The sequence below is a fragment of the Neodiprion virginianus genome, chromosome 1 (genome assembly GCF_021901495.1).
Source record: "Neodiprion virginianus isolate iyNeoVirg1 chromosome 1, iyNeoVirg1.1, whole genome shotgun sequence".
Taxonomy (NCBI): Eukaryota; Metazoa; Arthropoda; class Insecta; order Hymenoptera; family Diprionidae; genus Neodiprion; species Neodiprion virginianus.
Genome location: NC_060877.1, coordinates 19,528,724 through 19,554,196, shown reverse-complemented (window position 1 = coordinate 19,554,196; position 25,473 = coordinate 19,528,724). Strand labels below are relative to the sequence as shown.

The 25,473-nt window shown below is 39.7% G+C and overlaps 1 protein-coding gene across 1 annotated transcript in view; it reads right to left on the bottom strand.

The window, feature by feature from the left end:
* LOC124298847 (vacuolar protein sorting-associated protein 8 homolog) overlaps window positions 1-25,473 on the bottom strand; it is a 147,489-nt gene that overhangs the window by 81,861 nt on the left and 40,155 nt on the right. Inside the window, exons 5-6 of the mRNA XM_046751388.1 lie at window positions 22,819-22,998; window positions 19,440-19,685 (exon numbers count right to left, since the gene is read on the bottom strand). Coding sequence (XP_046607344.1) covers window positions 19,440-19,685; window positions 22,819-22,998 — 426 coding nt within the window. The remainder of the gene's footprint in view (window positions 1-19,439; window positions 19,686-22,818; window positions 22,999-25,473) is intronic.

The following is a 25,473-nucleotide window of genomic DNA, read 5'->3' as shown; positions in this document are numbered from 1 at the left end:
TTATACCCATTGGTACCGACGATAATATCGCTGGTACCTGCAAGAAATCATGTGTACCCATTTGCACCAACGATCATATTTATTTATTCATTTATTAAGGAAATAAATTTGGGAAAAAAAAATTAAAATAAATTAGGGAAATTGGGGAAAAAAAATCGAAAAAAATCAAATTTTTTTTTTCTAAAATAACATCGGTACAAACGAGTATGAACGATGCTTTTCACAATAGCATCAACGCAAAATATTTAGCTCAACATGAGTTGCGGACCAAGTTTCCTTCCCCTTGCATTTTTTCCCCCTTAAGGTACAAACAAAATTTAAGGTGGTACAATCAGGTACACATCGAGTACAATCGATTAAAATATAAAAAAATGCCTTTCCGTTTGGTGGGTTGCCAACTTCACATGGGTCTGATTGGGACTTATTGAAGTATGCAAAAATCTTTAAGGTTCCGCATTTCCGCGGTGTTTTTATGGGAAACAAAATGCCTAAAAACGGTCCACGAAAAAAGGAGTGAGCTATAATCAACCTTGACGACAAAGACGGTCCGGGAACACACTGGGTTGCATACAAGAAACGGGACAATAATATCGATTACTTTGACAGTTTCGGCAACCTTCAACCACCCTCAGACCTCATAAAATACCTCGGCGTTGGTAGTGTGAAATACAATCATGAAAGGTACCAGGGTTATGATGCATTTGAATGCGGACATTTGTGTCTGAAATTTCTGAGTGGTGAGCTATATAAACATGGTGCATGATTCATCAAAGTCAGTCGAACTTGCTCGTGATAAAAGTTATGCTCTTGTCTTGGTAGAATTGTTAACCTTTAGTTCGATTCCCAACGTTGATGTTGGTCACAATAAAATTTACGTAGCCTATAAAGTGATCACCATACCTACCGCCAGCTACAAGATCGAGGACATAGAGAAGTATCTTCAAAACGTGCAAAGAAATACAGATATTAGGCTCAGCATCAAATCCAACAATAATACATCACGCAGCGAAATCACATGCAACCACACGATTAACTTTGAGACGAATGATTCCATTGCTCAACTTTTGGGATTCACACTATGTGTATTGGAGGTTGATAAAACTTACGAATCAGACGTGCATGGAACTATACTTAAGGTCAACGCGTTGCGAGTTGAGTGGATTACATTACAACGGGCGGCTACGCCAATGAACATGAAGTACACACTATTCACGAGTTATTCCCGACTGTCCGACCAGGATATAAGATCGTGGAAGTACTGTCACACGTCATTTACCTTCTGATCACCCTCAGGACCATGGATCACGTTCAGCTTCCGTTAGTGGCTCAAGACGGAAACTTGGTTAATTTTCGTGGAGAAGTTATTACTGTGAGACTACGTATCAAATCGCAATAAACAATGGGTATGGTATATAACAGACTGGCAAAGAGTAGGTATATCAGTAAGTCGGCATGCCCCGATCAAGTCAGTCATCGATCGATTCTCGAACCGTCAACACCTGGGAACGAGGAGTTCCTGATAGCTCTGAGTCTGTAACTGACACCTTGTGGAAGAGGAAATTCTGACAACTAAAAATCCGATTTTGCTGTTTTATTATCTGCTACATACCATGGAGGAAGAAATCTTGAACGTTCAAACACCAGTCGTCTTTGACGAATCCGTTGCGCATTACGAGATTCACGCTCACGAACCTTACGCCTCGTGAACTGTCAACAACAGCGATGAAATTCGAATCAACGCTCAGCATCAGGATTTACGCATATTACCCAGCAATACTTCGGTACATATCCATGGACGACTCCTCAGACCTGATAATACAGCTATTGTGAACACAAAGTGTGGGGTCACCGGTGTGGTGTTGGCTGAGGTAGTGAAGTTGTCCACTCGGTTGATAGCAGGCCCACTCCTGCCGTGTTCAATGGGAAAGGTGCACTCAAATGATTGACACTTCGATTACGGGTAATCAACAGAATTTATTAAAGGTCTAGAGAGCACCAGAGGTGTGTACAGCTTCAGCGTCGACACGTGAATGCCTCGCGAGAGTCGCCTTGTTCCCCTCTCGCCTTCTTGGCTCTCCCCTACTTCGCCGCTACTCCCACTCTAGCGCTTAGGGGGGGGGACAGAGTATCTATACCCCACAAAAGCTCGTAAGCAACGCCATCTGTCTTTTATTTGAGGAAATTCGCTATAAAATTAATGCGGTTGAGATTGATGGAAGAACGTTGGCTTGACCAGTCTCATGAAGGGTTACACTTCCCTGTACCCTGGTCAGACTTGGCTGATGTAGAACGCTGGATGTCTTGATATAAAAGAGAAGAAAAAATCAACCGATGCCGAGGGTAATTTTGACGTAGTGATACCGCTCAGCATGATATTGGGTTTCGCTGAAGACTACCGCAAGATCGTTGTCAACGCTAAACATGAGTTAATTTTGACGAGATCAAAAACTGACGTTAACGGAATCATGCAGAATGAAGAGGAGGAATTCAAAATCATGATCAATACAGTCGAATGTCTAATACCGTATTTGAAACTAGTGATTCAGAAAAAAGTTAACCTACTAAATTTGATCCAGACAGATTCGCCTATTTCGATGAGCTTCCGCAGTTGGGAATTGTATGAATATCCCATATTTCCCACAACATCGAAACATGTTTGATCTGTGAAAACTTCCACTCAGCTTGAAAAACCTTGATACGTCATTTTGGTTTTCCAAACAAGTCGAAAGAACAAGACCGGCAAGAACGCAAGTCATTTCGATCATTGCAATATCACGGCCGTCAAGCTATTTCAAACTCACAATCTTATCCGTACGGTAACCTGAACCTCAACATAAGTCATAATCTGTACTTGCTCCTGTACGAGATGTATGCAAACTTCCAAGCTACCTACAACGACAAGAACCCCGAGCCGTTGCTGACGAAGAGTGAATTTCTTCGAGACGTCCCCTCATTCGTTATCGACTGTTCAAAACAAAACGAATCTTTGAAGTACAGACCTATCGACATCCGTCTTGAATTTGAAGCTGAAGCCAACTTTCTTGTTGAAACATCGGCGTATTGCTTGATTCTTCACGATCGTATTGTCGAATACAACCTACTCAGTGGTGGGGTAAAAAAGTTGGTATAAAAGCTGACCCGTTCCCATCATCTCGCACAATTCAAAGATGGCGCTAATCGCTGAAGAATTGGCTATAATTTCAATCTACTCGGAAGAATCTCCATCAATGTTTTTCTTCAAGCGACTTTACGAATGGGATTCTCTGGACGTGAAATACAAAAGCCAAAATTCTTAGTTGGAACGTGATTTTAACGGTTTAACTTGGAGCTGTGGAAACATACCGTTTGAGGAAGTTGAATGGATCATTGAAAACAGGCTGTGCAAAGCTGAAACTGCGTACGTAAAAGGAGAAGAAAAACGAGATTGGCTGCTTAAAATCGTCCGCAAAGTTCAAATCATCGATTTACTGGACTAAGGCTGTTCCTCGCTGCGAACCTTGCAAAAAACTTCAGCTGTGTCTCTAAGATGTGACGTGCATACAATACCCAACGCAATATGTGCAGCACAAAACGTTTTGTTACTTCAAAATTGTCTACAAAATCATCACACAGTTCGGATGGCGAGGGTGTATGATTCGTGTTACTGCGCAGAAGCATCTACAAGAACGATCTCGTATTCCTGGCGAATATATTATTCTGGTTACGATACTGTTGAATAAAACTATTGTACTATCGTTGTGAAGTGATTGGCAAATGTACCCTGAAAATTGTACTTAATAAAACTGTTTTGTAAAGAATATTCACGAATTAATTTTACACCTTTACCTCAGCTTTTAAGAGAGAATTTTTCTTCTAATACGAAGCTCATGTAAGATTCAACCTTGCTCTACATCCTTGACCGAGTTGTACGCAAACCGAGTTATGTTTCGCATTCCTAGAGCGATATTCACCCAACACCGCAAATCCATAGTTCTGAATGTATACTACCGCAGTTATCGGTCGACCTTGCACTCTGGCCTTGACTGAACACATTTAAAATTCATCGTCGAGTTCACATTACAGTTACAAGCCAAAAAGAATCTCACGTTGATGATAACTTCACATTTAAAATTCGTCGCGAAGAGACACATTTTTGACTTGTGTGTAAAGCTTGTTGATATGTGCACACATGTGCTGTATGTGGCTATTGATGTGAAATACATTCACTTAACCATTTTTGAACGCCGGGCCGTTCATTTTTGCTGATATGAAATACAACATATCATATTTATGGCAAGAAAAATTTGCTAGAAAAGAGTACAATTTCAAAATTTTTAGGTGAGTTGAAAAATTAACGACGGAGCCAGGAATCGAACCTTTACAATAATGTAAATATATTCAATGGCACACGAAAACAAAAACAATTTTCGAAATACAGGTGATGAAAGAAATTAATGACACTGTAGTCAGGGCGGCTAGGTGGTCTAGTGGAGTAAGTCTCTGGTAAAGCATCTCTGGATACCTGGCTCTGTCATTAATTTTTCAACTTACCTGAAATTTTCGAAATTTCACTCTTCTCTAATTGATGATAACGTATCGACATCCGAGTTCGTGAAAAACAATTCTCAGAACCATTAATTTTGGAATGTCGCGTTGTTGATGACGTGGGAAAAGAATGTGAGATGGTTAATGTTACACATTAGCAGTCCTATCGTGGGAAAAGAATGCAGGATGGGTAACCGACATCCAGGTCGATAAAAAAGTTCACGCCCCCCGTTGCACCCTCTAACGTTAGCACGCAAGCACAACATAGAGACTTCAACCTTCGGTCGGTAAGATTGTCGATGAAGTAGCACGATTTTGACCTCCAACCGATAAAAATTGTCAGTAAGGTAGTGCGATTTTAAACGTTGACCGATACAATTGTCGGTAATGTTGCACATCTTTGACCTCAGGTCCTTACGGCAGACTGTGACGTCATCGCGGAGAAGGATTTGAGTCTGGGGAGGATATCGGTAAGTGTGGGTAACAGGAATCTGTAAGTGGAACTCTCCTTGTATTGCTACTGCAGCAAGAGTAACTCACGGTTTCTATATATCGCAACGTGTACATTTTCCTTGAGGCTTGCACTCATGAGAAAACCCCGTTATTGTATAGTTCTTTTGCCTCAACCCTTGAAATTAAGGTAAATATAGATGCTATAAAGGACCTCCTCTGATGGGCAAAAAGAAGGATCAGTGTTTCCGACCCAAAAACACCCTGAATTAATTAGCTATACGGACTTAGGTGATTCCGAAGCCGCCTTGGCTCATGAACAAGCACCTCCTGTCTTATGCTCCCTCACGTAAAACAAGAGCTGTGTCGCTGTTGATACCGATCGGAAACAAGAGAGTAAGGCGTATATCATCTATTCGGATACACAGGTTTCCCGGTGCTCCCTTTTAACTGCGAACTCGGAGTAAGCCTTCCTACTTCTGGTCTTGGGTTGTAACCCAAACACAACGTCGATCCTGCAGACCAGGGACAACCTTGGCTGCCTGTCGGTTTTTTATGCAAGGTGAAATTCTGAATAACATGAACGTGTAGGACAGAGAAACAGACGCGTTGTGTAAATTTTGAAAGTCATCCCAAATAAGTTTTAATCTAGGTAAACAAAATTTAAATCAACAAATCAGGTACAGTGCCGCGCTCTGTGCTTCGAATAACTAAGTTCTAAAACCAACCGTGAAAATTAACAAACAAAAAATATAAAAATAAAATAATACTGCAGGAATCTATAGATTCTGCTCCTTGTTGTTTTCATAGTTCAAATTTCTATTCTATGCTCTATGAAGTAATTCCTATCGCTCTAGACATCTCATGCTATCGTGGATTCTACTTATATCATATGTTTCGAAGTCGGAACTAAGCGCTTTGCTCGAAGTTCGATATTACAATTTACTGAAGCTAAATTCGATAGTGTTCTCCAGACTAGAAACACCTAGTTATCAAAACTGGGTGAGACAGTTCGGCGCTTTGCCGGACAACTGCTCTGGTTGAAAATCTAATCCTTTCCAGTGAGTCATTTCGGCCCCATACCGGTCAACTGCTCTTTTACAAAATCCACCCCTGACCAGTGAGTCATTTCAGCGCTGTGCCGATAAACTGCTGACGATGCTCTCCGTGGTTTTCCTATTCATACTCGTCGTGATCGCCCAACATGCTACATCGTCGTCGTCTCTTTCTTATCCATGACCTTGCCGGTGGATCGTCGAGTGAATATGTGTCAGCGAGGCGTCGGTCACCGTCTGTTATTGTTCTGATCTGTCGTATGTACGGCCATAGCTGATGTCAGAGGTGACCTCGACCAGCTGTCCGTTACAATACCAGCGCACATATATCATAAAACCAACCTCTGAATCGAACATTTATGTATCTATCGAAGACCTACTACAGCCAAAAGTGTGCAGTATGGCTGAGACATCACCCTGGACAAGTGATCAGCTTACGCAGCGTTGGAGAATGGTTTGGAAAAGCTTACTTACGAGCAGCTGTACCACAAAATGCCATCAGTGATTTTCAGTCTTCAGGAATATGCCCACTCAACAGATTTACATACATCTTCAACACTTAAAAATTTTCCCCAGCTATCACTACAGATTTGCATCAAGTACGTGAAGATATAACGGAATTGCAAGAAATTACACATAATCAGCAAGAATGTAACAACATCGCTCGAGACGATCCTGTCACAGAAATTGAGATCAACAATGTACCAATAATAACCAAAGATTGTATAACTGATATCAATAATTTTGAATTTTTGTACGAGGAGCCAGGTGTAAATTATGAAAAATCTTCGTAAAGCTCTGTAAAGAACGCTACGCCAAGGTGTTCAACGAGTTCTACTAGAAGTGCTACGACAACCTCTCCAACAAGTTTCGCAAAGAAAATTGTGATAAGGTCTCCGAAAAGAGATGCAATAAGATCTTCGATAACCTCTTCAATAAACACTACGATAAGCTCTGCGAAGAATTCTGCGCCAAGATCTCCGACGAACTCTGCAAAAAACCTGTAACAAGATCTTTGACAAGCCCTACATAAAATGTTGTGTGAAGTTCTCCGACGAGAGCTTCAACAAAATCGTCTATAAGCTCTTCGACAAACCCTGCAACAAGTACTGTGATGCGCGCTTCAGTAGACGCTGCGTCACCAAAGATTAATCTTAATAACATAAAAAAAAGAGATAACCATCAGCATCGCAGATATTCGTCCATTGCCTAAAGTCAAGTATAGTAATCGAGTCACTAGTCATTCTAAACGTAAGGGAAATACTGTGATTGTGACTCCGCGTCCTCATACAACTGAAGTGTTGCAGCAAAAAAATAACCAAAAAAGAAAATTAAGTTGTAGGTGTTGAAAAATTGGAAAGAATCAAAAAGAGAATAATAAAGATAAAAGAAAAAGCAGCTGCAAGACAAGAAAAGAAAAACAAGTAAACATGAGGATTCGATGTTTTGTTTAATGTGTCAGGCACTATTCACCGAATCTGCAGGCGGTAGTCAGTCGATATAGTGCCAAGAGTGTCAAAAGTGGGCTTACGAAAGATGCGTAGATAATTTGATGAGAAATAATATATTTTTCTGTGATATTTGTATACAGATTGTTATCGTGTCCCATCTAGTTGCAAAACAAAAGTAAGTAGCACAAAATACGATATAAGTACGTACTGTGTCATGATACAATAGTTTGAAAGTTCCTTTATTACATAGGTATGTGTATGTTATATTGAAAAACTGATGAGGTGAATTAAAATTTTTATTCAATATTATTTACCCCATGTATGGAATAAGCCGGCACTTTTGCACTTCCTCGACTTTATCACGAATTTCGCAGTTGTTTACCAATTTACAAGGCTGAATAACAGAAATTCACGTACTTTAAAATTCAAACTTACCTAGAGAACAATTCACACGACTGTTTAACTTTAAATAACCTATTTTTTCGTCTTTAAACGTTTTGGGGCCTGCTTTACCCCGGTCTCCCCTACAAAGTGCAAAACTCAAACAATATATGTCAGAAAAATAAAATAACAAAATAGAATATAAAGAAAATCAAGCTGCTTCAGACTGACCATAAGCCAGCTCTCGAACTTCCCGTTCTCACACTGCAGATTCCAAGTTCATACAGAAAAAAATAATAATATCAATTCGAATTTCGAACTACAGATTCGTGATTAACGATATGAAAGACCTCGGATACTATATTACAGGTAAATATGACGATTATTTTTTTTGTGTTTTGAACCACTATAATGGATCCACCATTACAAATTTTGTAAGGCTGACCTTGGATTCGTAATTGGTAACTCAAAAAACTTCGGCCTATCAATTTCTACCAAAATCAGAATATTTTGGGTTTTACAATCTGACTTCAGATTCGTTATTAGCCACCCATTCATCATCAAAATCTACATCTTTTTTTTCTTCTTCTGCTTATTGACAGGTTGAATTTCAATTTTACAAACCATACACACACGCGAGCGGGCGTGCGTGAAAACGGGCCGATCCGATTTTTATTTTATGGAATGTTGTTACCTTCTTTCACTGATCGGTGACACTGATTACGAATTCATTACTCGGTTTATCGTATCACATATGGTTTTCAACAAAATCAATATAGTGGTAATTTTCAGTTTTTTCATAAAAATAATTATTTAAATGACATAAAAACTATGAAAACAAGATACCAAAGTCGATGGAATGTAAATACGGTGACTGATTACTGTTGGTCATTAGAATATGATCACGCCCAAGCGAAATTTTATAAAAAAAACGCTCAAAATGTCACTCAGAAAAATCGTAATGTAACAATTGCAATTAATATTTTCTTTGTAAATGTTTAAATAAATATATATTTGACTAAATTTAAATATATATTCAACTAGTACACGTTTTTTTTTAAGTTTATAAAAAAACCAGGTGTGTTGAAAAGTAAATGCGGTCACTTCGGAATTCGGGACACGTGACATAAAGAATAATAGCCTGTGTAATAAACTAAAATGATTTGTACCCATACTTTATGATTGATAATGATACAGTGACCCTGCGTGTTTTTGTGAGAGATTAAATTGCAAGTAAGTGCTAAAGGGATATTCTATCGCATTGCCACGATTTAAACAATTTATAGTCCGCTGTACGCTTCAAGTTGTGGCTCTAAATTTCTAAGATTTCTAAATTTTACTTCATTTATTACTTACTCTCGGCAAAGTAAACTAATTACAAATGGCCGGGTGAGTGAGATGAGCTCTTTGTTATAGTTCTGCTGCCGAGCTTTCGAACGTCGGCGAATTTATGCCCTCGGGCTTGGCCATCCGCGGTATATAGTCGTCAGTTGTCAGTCGTTCGTGTAGTCTCGGTCATCTCTGGTCCTGATCGTAGTGGTCATCCCTTAAACCACCCCTTGCGTCTCTTGTCCATCCATCTGTCCGGGTGCCCCCTTGTTAGTTTAATATTACGGATAGTTGGCGTTTCAAATTTCAGACGGTATACGGTAAGATGATTTTGAATCAGTTTTTTGCGAGTTGCTGTATATCTGTCTTTAATCTGGCAATCAGCTGCTGATATCTAAGATATGCGTTTCCTACCTGAAATCAAACTTCTTTTGCGGGATCTCGAAAATGGCACAATTCCCAAATAGACCCATATCAGCATCATCCTTCCCTTTGAAACTCTACAAGTTTTGTAGGAAGCTTTTTCATGTATGTCTCATCGTTCCTTAATGTTAGTGGACATCGAAAAATTTCGTCTTTCTTCGTCTTTTTGCAAATACTTTGAGATAAGATAAACTGAAAAATTCGAGTGGATATACAAAGCCGGTTCTGGATACAAACACCTTCTTTACCGACCAAGCCGGCTATTCGCGCATCCCAGACGCAAACCCTTGAAGGTTACCCCCACTTTCGTAAGATAAAACGTGCTCTGCCGACCGCTCGTCGGTAAGAAAATCTCCCAAATGACCATGATCGTCGGTAAAAAATCCTCCAAATGGCCATGATCGTTGGTGAAAAATGCCTGAAATTGCCGTGGTATTACCCTTTGTGGGATAAATTGCGCTCTTCGTCGGTAACGAAAATCATGCTCGTCGAGCGGAATCGATAACTGCATTACCGAGCGCACTCCGTGAATCCTCACGCGTTCGAGCGGACCCCGTGGATCCTCGGATGTTCGACCGAGAATCCTGGCATGTGTCAGGTTTTGAGAGCTTCCAGAAGGTTCGAGAAGATTATCCGGCGATCAAGAGGTTTCGCGGGCGGAGGTACGACGTTGGGAGGCTCATGCAACGGCCTTGAACGAATCCAGGCTGACAAACAATTCGTCCAACGTGTTTCGACTCGACGTTGAGCGACATGCGGTCGAAGGATTTCGTTGCGACGTTGAATTCTAAAAGACCCCCTCTGGCATTGAACGAATTTCAGGTCGACGAAATAATTCTCGGAATTGTCCGACGAAAAGAATACTCGGAATCGTCCGACGTGTTTCGACTTGACGGTGAGCGGCCTGCCGACAACGGATTGCGGTGCGACGTTGAATTCTGGAAGGTTCTGAAATTTGTATGCGGCTGCTTTGACCCTGAACGAATATAGGCTGTCAAACAATGCGTTCGACAAGTTTCGACTTGACAGCGAGCAGTCCGGGACCGTGAAAAAAAGCTTCTTTGACCCTGAAAGATTCTCGGAAACTTGGACTGACAAACAATGCGTTCGTCAAGTTTCGACTTGACGGCGAGCGGTCTGCGGATAACGGATTGAGGTGCGACGTCGAATTCTGGAAGGTTCTGAAATAAACTCTTAACAAGCAGGACAGAGGTTCTTAATTAACGGTTGAAAATGATGACGAAAATATATTTTATTGAAAAAAACAACTTTAGATGACAAATTTACATGAAATTCATAATGCTGATATATGAGTGTAATTACATGTTTCTTACTCGACGGTATCGTACCCATGCTTCAGGCAATGGAAATGAATAAACTGTTCGAGTAGATACAGATTGTCTTTTGTGTTCAAGTAAAAAATTTCGCAGTAACAATAGGTTTTGGGCTGTACAGTTTGGATGTAATATAGCATGATGCGTACGGTTTAAATTCGTATCTGACATTTTATTCAATTTCTGCAACGACGGACAACCCAAATCCATCAAATCAACGACTTCAACTGTTGCACCCAGAATTTTCTGCAGCCAACTTTTCTTCTCCAAACCTTTTACGTAAACTATTAAAGCATTACGCAGCGACATACATTCGATGGTGAAGTCAAGCTTCTCGAATGGTAGATCACCACCTTCCCAGGATAGTCCATGATAAATCATCAAAAATTGAATGGAGCGAGTAGATAATTCCAATCGTACGGAGGTTTGAAGAGAAAAATTGACGAGTTGGTATCTTCGTCGAGTGATATAACTGCCAACTCTTCGGGGTAAAACCGGGATCCGGTCTTCTGAATCCTTGTACGTCGATTATGAACTACATCGTGAAAAATACTGAATCGATTGTCACAACCTTCAAGTGTTTTATACTAATTTCCTCACCCCACCACTCAGCCGACGATATTCAATTATACGGTCATGTAAAATCAAGCAGTAGGCAGATGTACCAGTAGGGAAGTTATTTTTAGCCTCGAATTCGATACGAATATCTACCGGTCCAGATTTTAGAGCCTCGTTTTGTTTCGAACAGTCGATGACAATCAAAGGTTCGCACGGTAGAAATGCGCTCTTCGTAAACAGAGAATCGGGTTCTTTGCCGTGATGGGTGGCTTGAAAGTTTGCGTACATCTCGTACAGTAATGCGAAGCGATTGTGACTCATGTCCAAGTTCAGGTTACCGTGGGGATAATACTGAGAATTCAAGAAGAGTTTGACGTCAGTAATGTTACAGTGATCAAGAAGACTAGCATGTTTTACCGCTTTGTTTTCTCGATTCGTTTGAAAACCGAGCATGAGAAAATCGCGGTTTTTCCAAATAAGTGGACGTTTTCACAGTCCAGACGTGTTTCGTGAAAATTAGGTTTGGCTATGGTAGCTCTAGCACCGTACCGTCCGTCCCATTCGGTGATGAATCAAACATCTCTGTACTTTCGCACGTTTTCCATTGTTTTGCCAAAAACTGCGTTGTTCATCAGTTTGTAAAAATTTTTTTCGAATTCGTTGTGAGATTTTTTCCGCAAATCGGTATTCAAATTTATGTAATTTTTTAGCCACGGTGCTCGTCGAAATTTGAGAACTTGTTAATCTCGACAAATTTCGAATCCATCCAAAATGGTGTGTTACATTCTTTTCAATATTTTCCATACCATCATCATCATCGTCATCGTCGTTTTCAGACTCTAAGACTAGAAGATGGATTACTAGTTTATCAAACTTGTTTCGGCCGAAATAAATAGGTACAATTTCAACGCGCTTTTGTTTTTCAATACAATCTATACCATAAACGTTAATTGAAAGACCGTCAAGTTTCTCAAATTTTGTAATTTGATCTAAGGACATTGGGAAATTCAAACCATCATACCGTAGCACTGAGATGGAATGCGGATAGGAAGTGATTACGCTGTGATTGGTGTGAGCTGGAAAAAGGGCTGCGGTAACCGACCATAGAAAGCAATATGAGTCGCTATTGCGGATGTTGACGACAGCCTTCTTATCTTGAATATCTTTGGGTAGTGGTGTGTATGTGAACACACCGCCTCGTAGTGGCACGTACTTATTCAGATTCACAGTCAAATTTATCACTTTGGTCAACGACCAACCAGAGTCTTTCTCTTGAAAATCTTCGACTTTGCTTAACATTTTTTGTCTCACGTCCTCTTCGAACCACTCGTGTATGTCAGTTGGCTGGAGGATGATCTGGTTTCTGGTATTGAAATATTTCATTTCTTCAACAAGTTCGGCGTTTTTTGTCACACCAAATTTGCAGGTTAAGATGCAATTGGCTTTTAAACCTACAGCCTTTCGTAGCATGCCTTCATTCTGACAACGATGGGGTGTTTGGCATCTTCGAGGAATCTGTAGATTGATGACGGCTCCCGTTCGAATTCGGCTCTCGAAAGCTGTCTCCAAATCTTCCTACCGTACTTGATCGCTTCTTCGTAGGCTTCGTAATCCGTCACCCACTTTTTGAAATTGTTGTAATTTGGCTGTCAACGATTTCAGAATTCCAATTGTAGTCAAAATTCTTGTCTTCTCCCCGATCGTTAAGGCGTTGTTGCGTATGATTTTATTCAAAAGCCTGGTATTTTGGGTTCCAAATCGAATCCATTTTGCAATCTCTGCCGGTGACAATTTTTCAGTTGAAATCTTGAACGCTGTTTCCATGATTTGTATTACTTCAAACACTTTTCGGAATCTATGTTTGTTTCTTCTTCTTTCGATCGCGCACTTGACAAAGATAGAGTTGCAAAGCTTGCTCTAGAATGACCGCTCTACGCTGACACGGTCCCTTTTATGGTTAAACAACGACGTGACTCGTACATTGCCGAAAATTCGTGAACAACCGTATGCAATATTCTTCAGCGAAAAAAATTTCAAGATATTACTCGAACGAACATGCAGCGCGTGGAAGATAGCAAGGCAGTTCTTGGAACATGGCGAAGAAGTTTCGCACGCCTCATGTACGAGAGAGAGCTGTGAGAGTGAACTAATCGCTAGAGTTATACATGGAACTGTGATAGGCTTAGTAGATATCGTTCACCGAGAGCGTTACGGGGATGTTTTACTTTGCCCCACGGTGTCAGTTTCACGATTTCGAGGTCTACGCAGTAGTGCAGTAGGACCTAGTGAGAAGGATATATCCTGCAAACGTAACCGACAAGTGTCAACCACTTCATGATTTGGTATTTGTTTAATCGTGAACCTAAAACATACGAAAAAGCTGTACGAAGAGTGGGGTGCTCCGTCCGTCTGATGAATTCATTAGCCGTCGAACGTTCAAACTGTCAAGGTGGGTGATTGAAATCAGTGCACTTATAAAGTCTAGTTTCTTGTGCAACTTGGGATTTCGCTTGAGTCAATAGAAATAATTTAGCGTGTGTGCGTTTTTTTTCAGCTTCCTTCAACGAATTGTTCAAACAATTTTGCCACCATCGCGATCGGTGAGTTGTACCAGAATATTACAATTTTTTTTTTAAGGTTCTGTAATGGGCAATCAAGAATTTGCATGTCTGACGGAATTATTTTCTCAAATTTCAATGATCATTGATAGACAATCAAAACTTCAAACGTATGTGTTAATTTTTTTTTGTCTCCTCAGTTCGGATAACGGCTAACATCAGAGTGCCGCGGGAATGGGCATTTCGCTTTCCGGTTAACTTACTTATGAACGGAATCGAAATGGCAACCGCTGCATATGGGAACAATAAGAGTGAAATTTATGTTCACGAGGCAGGAGTATTGACGCTGCTTAAACGTGAATCTGACGGAACGTGGCGGTTTCGAAAAGTGTAAGCTGATATTATATCTTAACAAAAAACGACCATTTTTTTTTTTTTCATTTTACTAATTTTTGCAGTAAGAAAATTTACATGCTCTAGGAAAGAAATATTTATTTGTTGGTTAATTTATTCTTCAATTTTCAAAGTATCGGGTGATACATCCTTTCTTCATTTTTTACCATAACAATTATAAAACTTACGTGGTCCTAGTGTCACGAACGCCGCATATTCACACCCGAATATATCATCATAACCATGTCAATAACAATTAATATCGCTTAGAGACGAGGAAGCATAGCTTTAAATTCATAAAATATTCATTATAAAACAGTTCGTGGTACAACCAAAGCGCAACGGCGTAGTTGACGGTCAGCAACGTCAGCGTCTCCGCGCCCGCCAGATCCCGGGTGTAATCAACACGGGGATGAGGCGAGCACGAGATCACGCGCTTCGAGGATGACCGTCGCGCGGCGAGCCTTTATTCTAAAATTGTGAATTCAGCAAAAACTTCGCTCGCTGCCCGATGCTCCAAGGGGTGTCGGACGAGCGAGCGAAGTCAGTCCCGTTAGAGACAGGATCAAACCAACGTCAACGGAAACAGGCTCCTTCAACGCTGTCGAGTATAGAGTTATCAGTCTTAGAGTCACCGACGAATAGAGAATGAATTCCTCTAATTCTATACGCGGTGTTCGAAGCGTCTCGCGTCGCGACGTCAGCCTTTCGAAGTTAGACTTTAAGTGTAGGAAGCTGTGCCATGAACTTAATCAAGTTGTGTAGTCTTAATTGAATGTGAGTGTGAAAGTGTGAGCCATTCTGCGAATTCGAAGCTGAACCACCGAAGAGTAAGTGCGAGAGAGAGAGAGAGTAAACATTAAGATAAAACCATTGTAAGCTTCCCCGTCTCCCATTTCTCTTGCTATCTTTTTCATTAAACATTTGGCTTTCCATCATAAACATTCTAGTACAATAACATTGAAATCCTCCAATCCATTTTGCAAGGATCGCCCTGTAGAGGACAATCACCTCCTCACCCACCAAAAATTAAGAATAAACCTCTAAAGGTTACCTAGTGTGAGATTATACAAAAACAAAAAGCATATTTAATTCTGGGAATCTGGCTCCACCAAACCGACGTCCGATTTTCCTTTTTTAAAATAACTAAAGAATATAGGATCGATCCCCTAGCCGTACAATAATGTGAGATTAGACAAAAAACAAAAAGTATATTTAATTCTAGGGATCGGGATCTACCAGACCGACGTCCGATTTTCCTTTTTTACAACAATTAAATAATATATGATCGGTTCACTAGCCGTACAATCCCTACAGGGCGAAATTACGATGGTCTTAGCAACTTATCTTATCCAGATGCCTCGTCGATTGTTGGCTCTTTCTTTTAAACTCCGGCGACTCTCGGGTGGTGATTTGGCGGAGAATTAATTTGTGGAATCTTCAGGTGTTCAATTCGATCGGGATGGGCCGTCGGTATCCAGTCCACGTTACCCTCCCTTCCTCCTTCTCCAGTTATTATGAAGTGGCACGCGACTAGTCTCGGCGACTAGTTGTCCCCGAAAATCTTCCCCCTTTCGCTGGCCAAGCGAATACCGCGACCGTATCGGCTATTAACGCCACTCGGCGCCGCGTCACCTATCTCCTCTCATTTAACATTTTAGTGTCCTAATAAGGCCGCGAATATTCGAACTTCGCATCGGCACTTACACTAGAGGGTTAAGTCGTCGCGTGCGAGACCTCTCCGCACGTGACACTAGGTTTCTCCAATTTTCGAAAATTTCATTATTTGTTTTTTCTCTGTTTCAGATCACTATTGGACTAGAACGATGTTGAAGGGAACAAAAAAAATGTAGACATTTTTTATTGAACAAAACATGTTTTTCTGATAGAAATTTATATCATCATCATCATCATCGTCCACATAATTTTCTTAAATGTTATTTATTATCATGATTGATTCTTCTTCTACACACATACATATAATTGGAATGGAGATAACGATTCGGTTTTTTATTTGATGAAACTTATTCGAGAGTCGGAGACGCTGCACACGTTGTCCAGGTACGGTGTACAAATTAGGTGAGAGTCGACGCAACTTTGAATTCAATTTGACCATACTCGCCGCCCAGATACTGCAAGAGCAACCACTCCTCCTCCATCGTCTGCACCCATTTTTGATATTGGGTCTCGTCCTCGTTCAGCAGTCGCACAATCCGTGCTGGTAAGAATACGCTGAATCCTTTTTTCAGGTCTGTAACGACACGCTGCCCAAACCTCGTTTGGACTCGTCGAATGTTGGTGACTTTGTAGGTTTTGAAAATTTCCAGCTCCGTCAATTTCTTCGTCGGCAGAAATTCGTTCATGCTTGCAGCTTTGTTGAGTTTCGTGAAATCCATTTTTTTTTTGAATGTTTAGTAGTTATGAGTTTCTTGATAAATTTAGATTTGCGAACTTTTGTGTCACTTTGTTGAGTTCTGACTTCTAGTTAATAACGGTTTTCAAGTCGTGAATATTTTTCAAGAACAGATCGATTCGCTGTTTTAATACTGCTTTGTTTGAAGTACTCCTCAAGAGAGCTGAAGATGCAAGACTATGTTTCTGACCTGAAATTCAGACTTTTATAGCCGTATTCCTCCAACTAGGCATACAGAATCCTTGAAACACTTCTAGAAGCTACCGAAACTAACCTATTTTGTACAGACGGTGGACCTGGTTAGATGTTACAGATTCACGTTAGAACCATGCGGAATTCGACGTCGCACCTCAATCCGTTGTCCGCAGACCGCTCGCTGTCAAATCGAAACTTGTCGAACGCATTGTTTGTCAGCCTATATTCGTTCAGGGTCAAAGCAGCCGCATACAAATTTCAGAACCTTCCAGAATTCAACGTCGCACCGCAATCCGTTGTCGGCAGGCCGCTCACCGTCAAGTCGAAACACGTCGGACGATTCCGAGTATTCTTTTCGTCGGACAATTCCGAGAATTATTTCGTCGACCTGAAATTCGTTCAATGCCAGAGGGGGTCTTTTAGAATTCAACGTCGCAACGAAATCCTTCGACCGCATGTCGCTCAACGTCGAGTCGAAACACGTTGGACGAATTGTTTGTCAGCCTGGATTCGTTCAAGGCCGTTGCATGAGCCTCCCAACGTCGTACCTCCGCCCGCGAAACCTCTTGATCGCCGGATAATCTTCTCGAACCTTCTGGAAGCTCTCAAAACCTGACACATGCCAAGATTCTCGGTCGAACATCCGAGGATCCACGGGGTCCGCTCGAACGCGTGAGGATTCACGGAGTGCGCTCGGTAATGCAGTTATCGATTCCGCTCGACGAGCATGATTTTCGTTACCGACGAAGAGCGCAATTTATCCCACAAAGGGTAATACCACGGCAATTTCAGGCATTTTTCACCAACGATCATGGCCATTTGGAGGATTTTTTACCGACGATCATGGTCATTTGGGAGATTTTCTTACCGACGAGCGGTCGGCAGAGCACGTTTTATCTTACGAAAGTGGGGGTAACCTTCAAGGGTTTGCGTCTGGGATGCGCGAATAGCCGGCTTGGTCGGTAAAGAAGGTGTTTGTATCCAGAACCGGCCTTGTATACCTACTAATTCGCAAAATTGCAGCTCAGAGGGACTAGGAAGACTTTGACGGCTGAAGATGTGGTAAAAATTCAATTTGCCTTTATAAACTACTGAAAAAGACACACAATTTTTCTTATTTCCAAGTTGTTTGTCACATTTTTGTCGATGACAAAAATCAGTGGTAAACGTAAAAAACTATGGATAATGAAGAAAAATATTGAGCGTTGAAGATAACCGTACGTTCGGGTGTGGTACATATTTACATGCGTTTTTCTCTAAGCAATGTTTTCCATTAGTTCTGCAACGATTAGTCAAGAACACGGTAAAATATCGCCTTGTTCTTTGTTTTAAAATGAAGATATCAACTCTCTTTACAAAGTGAACCAACGTCTATAACAAAAATTTATTATTGTTGTTATTACTGCAAATGTAATTCATTTTTCAATATTTTTCAAATTTTATCTACCATTTTTTCAAATTTCATATTTTTAAAAAAATATTCGAAAAAGACAATGGCGCTTGAAAATTACCAAAGACTTTGACCGTTCACTCGGAATCGTGGCAATGAAAGAGCAGCGCATAAGACGCGTGGTCTTCTATATCCGCCCATATCTCCCTCAAATATTAATATTTTCAAACCTTCATTCACTGACATTTGTAGCCAAAACTAAGAAAATGTATACATGTTATTTAAATTTTTCTCAAATGCCATTTAAATTCTAACCCATTTTCGGCTTATTTTTGCCTCCTACTCCCCTTAAATATTCGCTTGGGGCGATGAAACCCGACCACCCCGTACACTTATACTATTCAAGGTCCCTGGAACATTTATATCAAAGTAAACATGATCCCACTGCCATGGTACTATAAAAATCTCAGGATATACTCAAAAATGTCTAATTTTTTTTTACACTGAAGAGAAACAATTTATTTTTAGGTTTTTCGCACATGCAGACTGCAAATGTAAAAAAACGTGTTTTTGACAGGTATTAAGAGTATTACTTTCAATGGGTTCATATTCAGAAAAAACAAACATTTTTAGGACAAAACACACCTTAGGTCGTGTTTTTATGAGGAAAGGCAGTTTTGAAAATTGGAAGACAGAGGTTTAATTCAAAACTTGAGTCAAATTTATCAACGCGTTTTTCGTAAACGTATGGCCTGGAGGCCCGAAAATTGAAGAATTTTCATATCTTAGAGTACACTGTATCACATATTTAGTGTATACCAGCATTAGTGTACTCAAAAACATATCCAAATTGTGGTTATATCGGTATTTTTATCATAAAAATCTGGCAGAAAGTCGGTGGACCATCCTAAATACAAATCAGCTTGAAATTGCGATAATCGTTAAGGTTACATCGAACGTGCTATATCATATTTCAGCTCGTTACCTTTGAGACATTGCCACCAGTAGACAGTCCTTTGAAATGACTGGATGCATAGGAAATTCCCACTCTACTCAAGTCCAGAGTTTCCAATTCGTCTTGCAATCTGACATCAAGCAAATGCAATTTTTCCTGCGTATCAAGCAGTGCCAGGGACCTTGCGTTTAGCCATCTTAAATTGCTGATCATATAGGAAACAGTAACACGTTGCAATGGTGAAAGACGTATCCTAGAATTTCGTTCCGTGCAAACCTGAAAAAATAAACTTGAATAATAGCGTTGTCTCAATATGTAAATAAATTCGCTAGTAATGCAATGGATGTAAATGTTGGTATGAATCGGTAGTCACTTAGCTCACTCGATAATGTATTATACATATATGGGGTAGTCCAAATGAACGTGAACGCGGTTTGACCGCGACCCCCACCGAATTCATCGCCGATTCATTTCATACTTCTGCGCTACCAGATACACATTTTCTAATTTTTTCATATTTTGTCCTCATGCTCTGTTCTGTAGTCTTCGATAGTATAGAGTATGGTTTAATTAACTAATTTATAATCAATTATTTACGGATAAGTATTTAGACCACCCGAGATGATTCCTGCAACTTTTGTCAGAGTTGAATGCACCATACATAGTTTGACTCGACTTAAATATGGTTAACGCTGATACAGTAATTATTCAGACAAGATCATACGAACATAGTTTCAACAACTATACATACACTGTTGAAAATATTTGAAAATCTACGACACATTTATAACACAAAAGTGTAGTTGAATTACAAATGTCGTGTTATATAGTGAATTACTAAGCATTCTCAATAAATGTGCATTATAATTTTGTCATTTTGCTTAAGTTAGTTGGAAAAACGCAAAAGGGTATTTTGAATTCACTTCATTGTGCAGTAAATGTATTAGGTATATTTGCAAATTTCATTTACGGTACTTGGAATTTACGAAACATTCTACTGAATGCAGTCGATAAATGGAATAATCTTGTTAATCAGTTTTCAGTGACTGTACCCGTCATGCCCGTATGGACCGTACATTTTATTATGAATCAAATAAAGTCATAGATTCTCATAAAGTAGTTTGGCGTAGTAGGTAGGGTGCCCGACTTACAATCGGAACATTGTGAGCGAAAAGGGTTCGAGCCCCGGTTAGGAAAAAATAATGCGCTAGGTTTTAATCGATCCAACATGCGTTTTCCAACGGTTGTAGCTACTGATAAGTTGTCAAAATGGTGTCTGCACTCACGAAAAATCATTGACATGAATTATCTACGAGTTTCTCATCTATTTTTTTCATTCCACAGTTTTACTATACATTTACGATAAAGCTACTCAACTCGTATAGTAAAGTTAAAAAACTGTAATCTAAAATTTCTGTATTGAATTTCTAAATTATAAATCTAGTAACGATAAGTTTATCACATTTATCGCACTAATGTTTAAATATGGTCAGGTCTTCATTATTGTACCGTTAACGATAAAACTTTTGTCAGATGTAACAATAAGTTCATAGTTCGGAAAAACATAATGCAATAAGTTCTATTAACTATAAATTCGTATTGTCCCCTCAGCACACAATTTTTTATAGTAAAGTCAACCACATTTTTTTCTGAGTGTAACCTTATCGTCTCAACCTGGCCTCCTATTTCCATTCTGGCTAACGCCACTGCCTTTTACTAACTCTGCTAATTCTATTCCCCACCATTCCGGCTGGATTTGCACACCTTTGGTCTACTCCTGCTCTTTACCTCGGTTCCAGTCCTATTCCAACGTTCGTATAATCAACTCCAACTCTAACTTTCAGGTTCAACCTTAGTTCCAGTCCAAATACTCATTTCACCTGTTCCTAATCCAAATCACCTAATTACGCAATTACACATTTCTCAGTTTTAATAAAGCTTTTATACAACCAAATGGTACACCTTCTCCATTTCATTATCACTCCTTCCGTCATTTCCGGATTAAGAACAGCGACGAGACCGTACCCGAATTACCCAAATAACATCTTGGGTGGCTATAGACGTGATTCGATAACTGCTCGTCGAATCAAACCTGCTCAAACCCGTAACAATAGTCTGTCGAGAGGTTTTTTTTTTTTTGTATATTATTAAAAAATAATTTTATTTTCTGATTTCATACCTACTACAGTTTCAAATACTGTTTTTCTTCATTTTTGAAAAAAAAAATTCCTTACATCAGACTATTACTATTACCTAATCTCACAAGATTCTTTTTTATTTTTGCAGATTGGTTTATTTTTGGTGAAATTATGATGTCGATAAGGAGGCGCCATGGTTTTCATCAGTAGTCCATTTATACTCGTAAGAAATATTTCTATATATTTTTATATATTATATTTTTCTTCTTAGAGTTGACAAGCCAATAAAATGTCAAGTCTAAATTTTTTTTTATTTTCACCATGCCACCCCTCGTAATAATTTTCAAATTTACTCGATTTGAACATGCGCAAGGGTATGTGAGCGCTTAAGTGACTGAGTCGTGCAATGCGTCATTTAATGCATTAGTTTGGTCTTTACGGACATTTCGACCCATATCAAAAATACATATCATTAGTCACCGATGTATGGCATTCTTCAACCCAAACAGCAATATCACAATTTACGAGCTTTCGTGCATCAAGCGGAAATTCGACCTTTAAATGACCCCTAGAGGTCGATTTGACCTCTGACATGGATACCCATCTAAACGTAGAATTTCGTAGTCTTCCGGAACCTGAGTTGAAAAAACACAAGTTGACCTTCAAATACCATTAGAAATGAAGGTGAATGCCAAAGTGAAGGTCATAGTTGGATTATCCTTTCGATACCCAATAACTTTTGTTTCAAACATTTTTTGACTCGCTTACATTTTTTGAGTTATTCAGTTGTTCAAGTTAAAATGGGAAACCCTGTACAGTTATATTTTTCACTAATACAAAAAAAACATAATTTTTTCCTTCCACAACTCGTCTCCCAAATGCACAGTTTCCGAGTTACGGAAGATGAGATCTAAAATATCTACTCCTCAAGGGCAGGTGCAGAAAATCTTGAAAAATCAGAAAATCTGTATTTGGTAAAGTACAAGTAGGATATAAATCGGCAATCAATTCGGTGGGAGTCGGGGTCAAATCCATACAGATATCAAGAAGTTTGAAGCTGGTAATTGCTGTATGAATTATTGTAATTATACCACGTGAAGCTCGAGTTTCAGAAATTGTTATACGCTAGTTTCCTTGGATTTTTTTATACTCGCAATGGAGTGAAGTTGTAAAATAAGATTTGGAGGTTGAATGCAACCATTTTTGATAAAAGTCTTCCCTAAAATTGCTCTTACACTGATAAAGTGGAAAGGAAATGATTTAATAAATACCTGATAGAAGTGTACGGCATCATCTCGAGCTAAGGCCAACACAGGATCAACGACACGGGTCGAATCTGCGGCTTGTATGACAACTAGCTGCCACGATACTTGTGGCGGAGCAATGGCTGTCCCGCCTAAGGCATGCGTGAGAACCACCCGCATCCGTGGTCTTATAGAAACAACTATTACCTGAAAACATGCGATAATAGAACGGGCATTTAAAAAGTTCAAGAGTTCAATACAATCCTGATTTCATTATAAATGACAATTGGATGGAACCTCGGTTATCGCAACGCATGAGAGGTCTCCACACTCCTTCACATTCTACCGCACACATGTGATGCGCATATGAGGACCGAGAGTAACGAAAGCAGGTAGAGCGAGAAAGAAAACGTGACTGGAAGAGATTAGGAGACGTGCGTATACAACACTGGAAAAGTGATTGACGTTTTTCTAAGTTATCGAGGATGGAATTGGGACACAGCCTATCGAGCATGACTGTTGCTGTTGTGGAACGAAATTAAGTCTACATGCAATCAATTGAACTGTTGGGACTACTATGAATTTTCAAATACGATGATATTCCGAACCGCGAATAACTCAATGAAGTTCAGTGGTGGAGCTTAAGGGAAGCTACAGCTGATTGCGATGGTCGGGATCGTAGCGAACAATTTCTTTACGATATTCGACGCAATTGCAACAATCAAGATCACGATAGCCGAGGTCCAACTGTAGATTGCTACGTATTGAAATGTGAAATTCTCTAAAAAGAATATCATACTACAATTCATAAATTTGGAGGGGGTGACTGAAAAAGGAAATCAAAGTTTCAAGCATTATTTTGCACGAAAGCAAATATTAGCCGTAACCAATAGTCTGAGCTGCTGTTGTCACATCCGCTGCAATAGCAATACTTCACATACTACACTTTGAAGATACGAAATACCGGAATCTAGACACAACTCGAAGCCGAATTCGCATCATTTACTTATATAATTGACCAATCTACGATATCTCATGTACACTTGGGGACAATGAATCTGAGACGGCTAATTTTTTATACTAGACGGTTGTGTTAGCAACAAAGAGAAACCTACATCGCCATAGTCGGCCGAGCACGAAACAAACTCAATCTCAATAAACATAACATAACCCATGACCCATGGACTGACACATCAACAAGTCATTATCCCCGCGGTATTCTAATGTTAGATTCGACGGTCATGGATTATATTATGTTTATTGTGATTGAGTTTGTTTCGGGCTCAGCCCATTATGACGCTGTAGGTTTCTCTGTGTTGCCAACATAACTGTCTAGTGTAAAAAATTAGCAGTCTCAGATTCATTATCCCCAAGTGTACATTGCCTTGTTACTGAGCGACAAAAGTCAGAATGAAAGTAATATTTTGTCCCCGTGTTAATCAAATGGAAATTGAAAAATGACTTTCAGAAACTATTGAATATTAACATTACGGGCTTGAATTTCAACAGGCATCTTATATCCTCTTCCTATAACTATTTAAGGTGACTGAAAGTATAGTCGATTATTTTGAACCACCTCAATATACGCTCTCAACGAAAATTTTTAAGCTATCCGTTTTAAATTTGGACACAACATTCTTGACGCCATTCTTCATCTTGCTATGGAAGCTTTTTTTTATTTTTTGAATTCTTTATATTTTTTTTTACAAAAAGCTGTCGAATAATAGGTTATATTCGATACTATTTGTTCGAACTGCAGCCAAACTGTCAGCAAACTGACTATTAAATTCAAACTGTCTATAACAAGATAGCGGCTTTCATACTGATTAATCATCTTTTTACAAATGTCGATTTAGATAATATGTATGTTGTATTTATTGTTCCCCTTGGGGTTACAGCGACTCCCATTTCTCCCATCTTTCACAATCCTTTACATATTTTCTTACACTATTCTTAACCTATTCTTACGCCCTAACTTATCACTACTTATTCTCTACCTGCCTTAGCCCTGTGCCTTGCCGTTCCTTGCCATTCTTTTACATTACATCTTATTTTTACCTTATCACCTATCTTTACTTTATCTTATTTTATCTTATTTTATGCCCTATATATTATTTTATACCTTAAGCATACTTATCCTACTCGACTTCCATTTCCCATTCATCCCTCATTCTTTCCTTCTATCTCACATTCCTGACCCTTTCCAGTTCTCCCATCCATCCTTCTCCCTCTCCCTCCTCTCCTAACATTGCCCTTACCTCCTCCTGCCAGCTCCCATGATTCGTCCTCCCACCCACATACCCTACACCTTATCTTTACCTCTTCCTCCCAGTTCTTTGCCTTCCTCATCTCGCTTCCTATCCTGAATCTAGCGTACCTTGTCCACCTGTTTTCTCCCCAACCCACTGAGTTCTTGTCCAACATTTCAATGGACGTAATAAACTTGTATTCTATTCTATTCTATTCTATTCTATTCTATTCTTATCTCCCTAAATTCCAGGATCTTCTCTCCCTCCTCTCTATTACCTCCCTACTATGTGCTCCCTTTTTTGCCAAGAAACTTTCCCTTTCCCTTTCCCATCGCGATCCCTGCTTCCCCTTCCCTACCCTTTCCCTTACTTCCCAGCATCTCCTAGCTAACTCGCTTCCCTCTCCTTTCTCCAGCTGCCATTCAAAATTTGA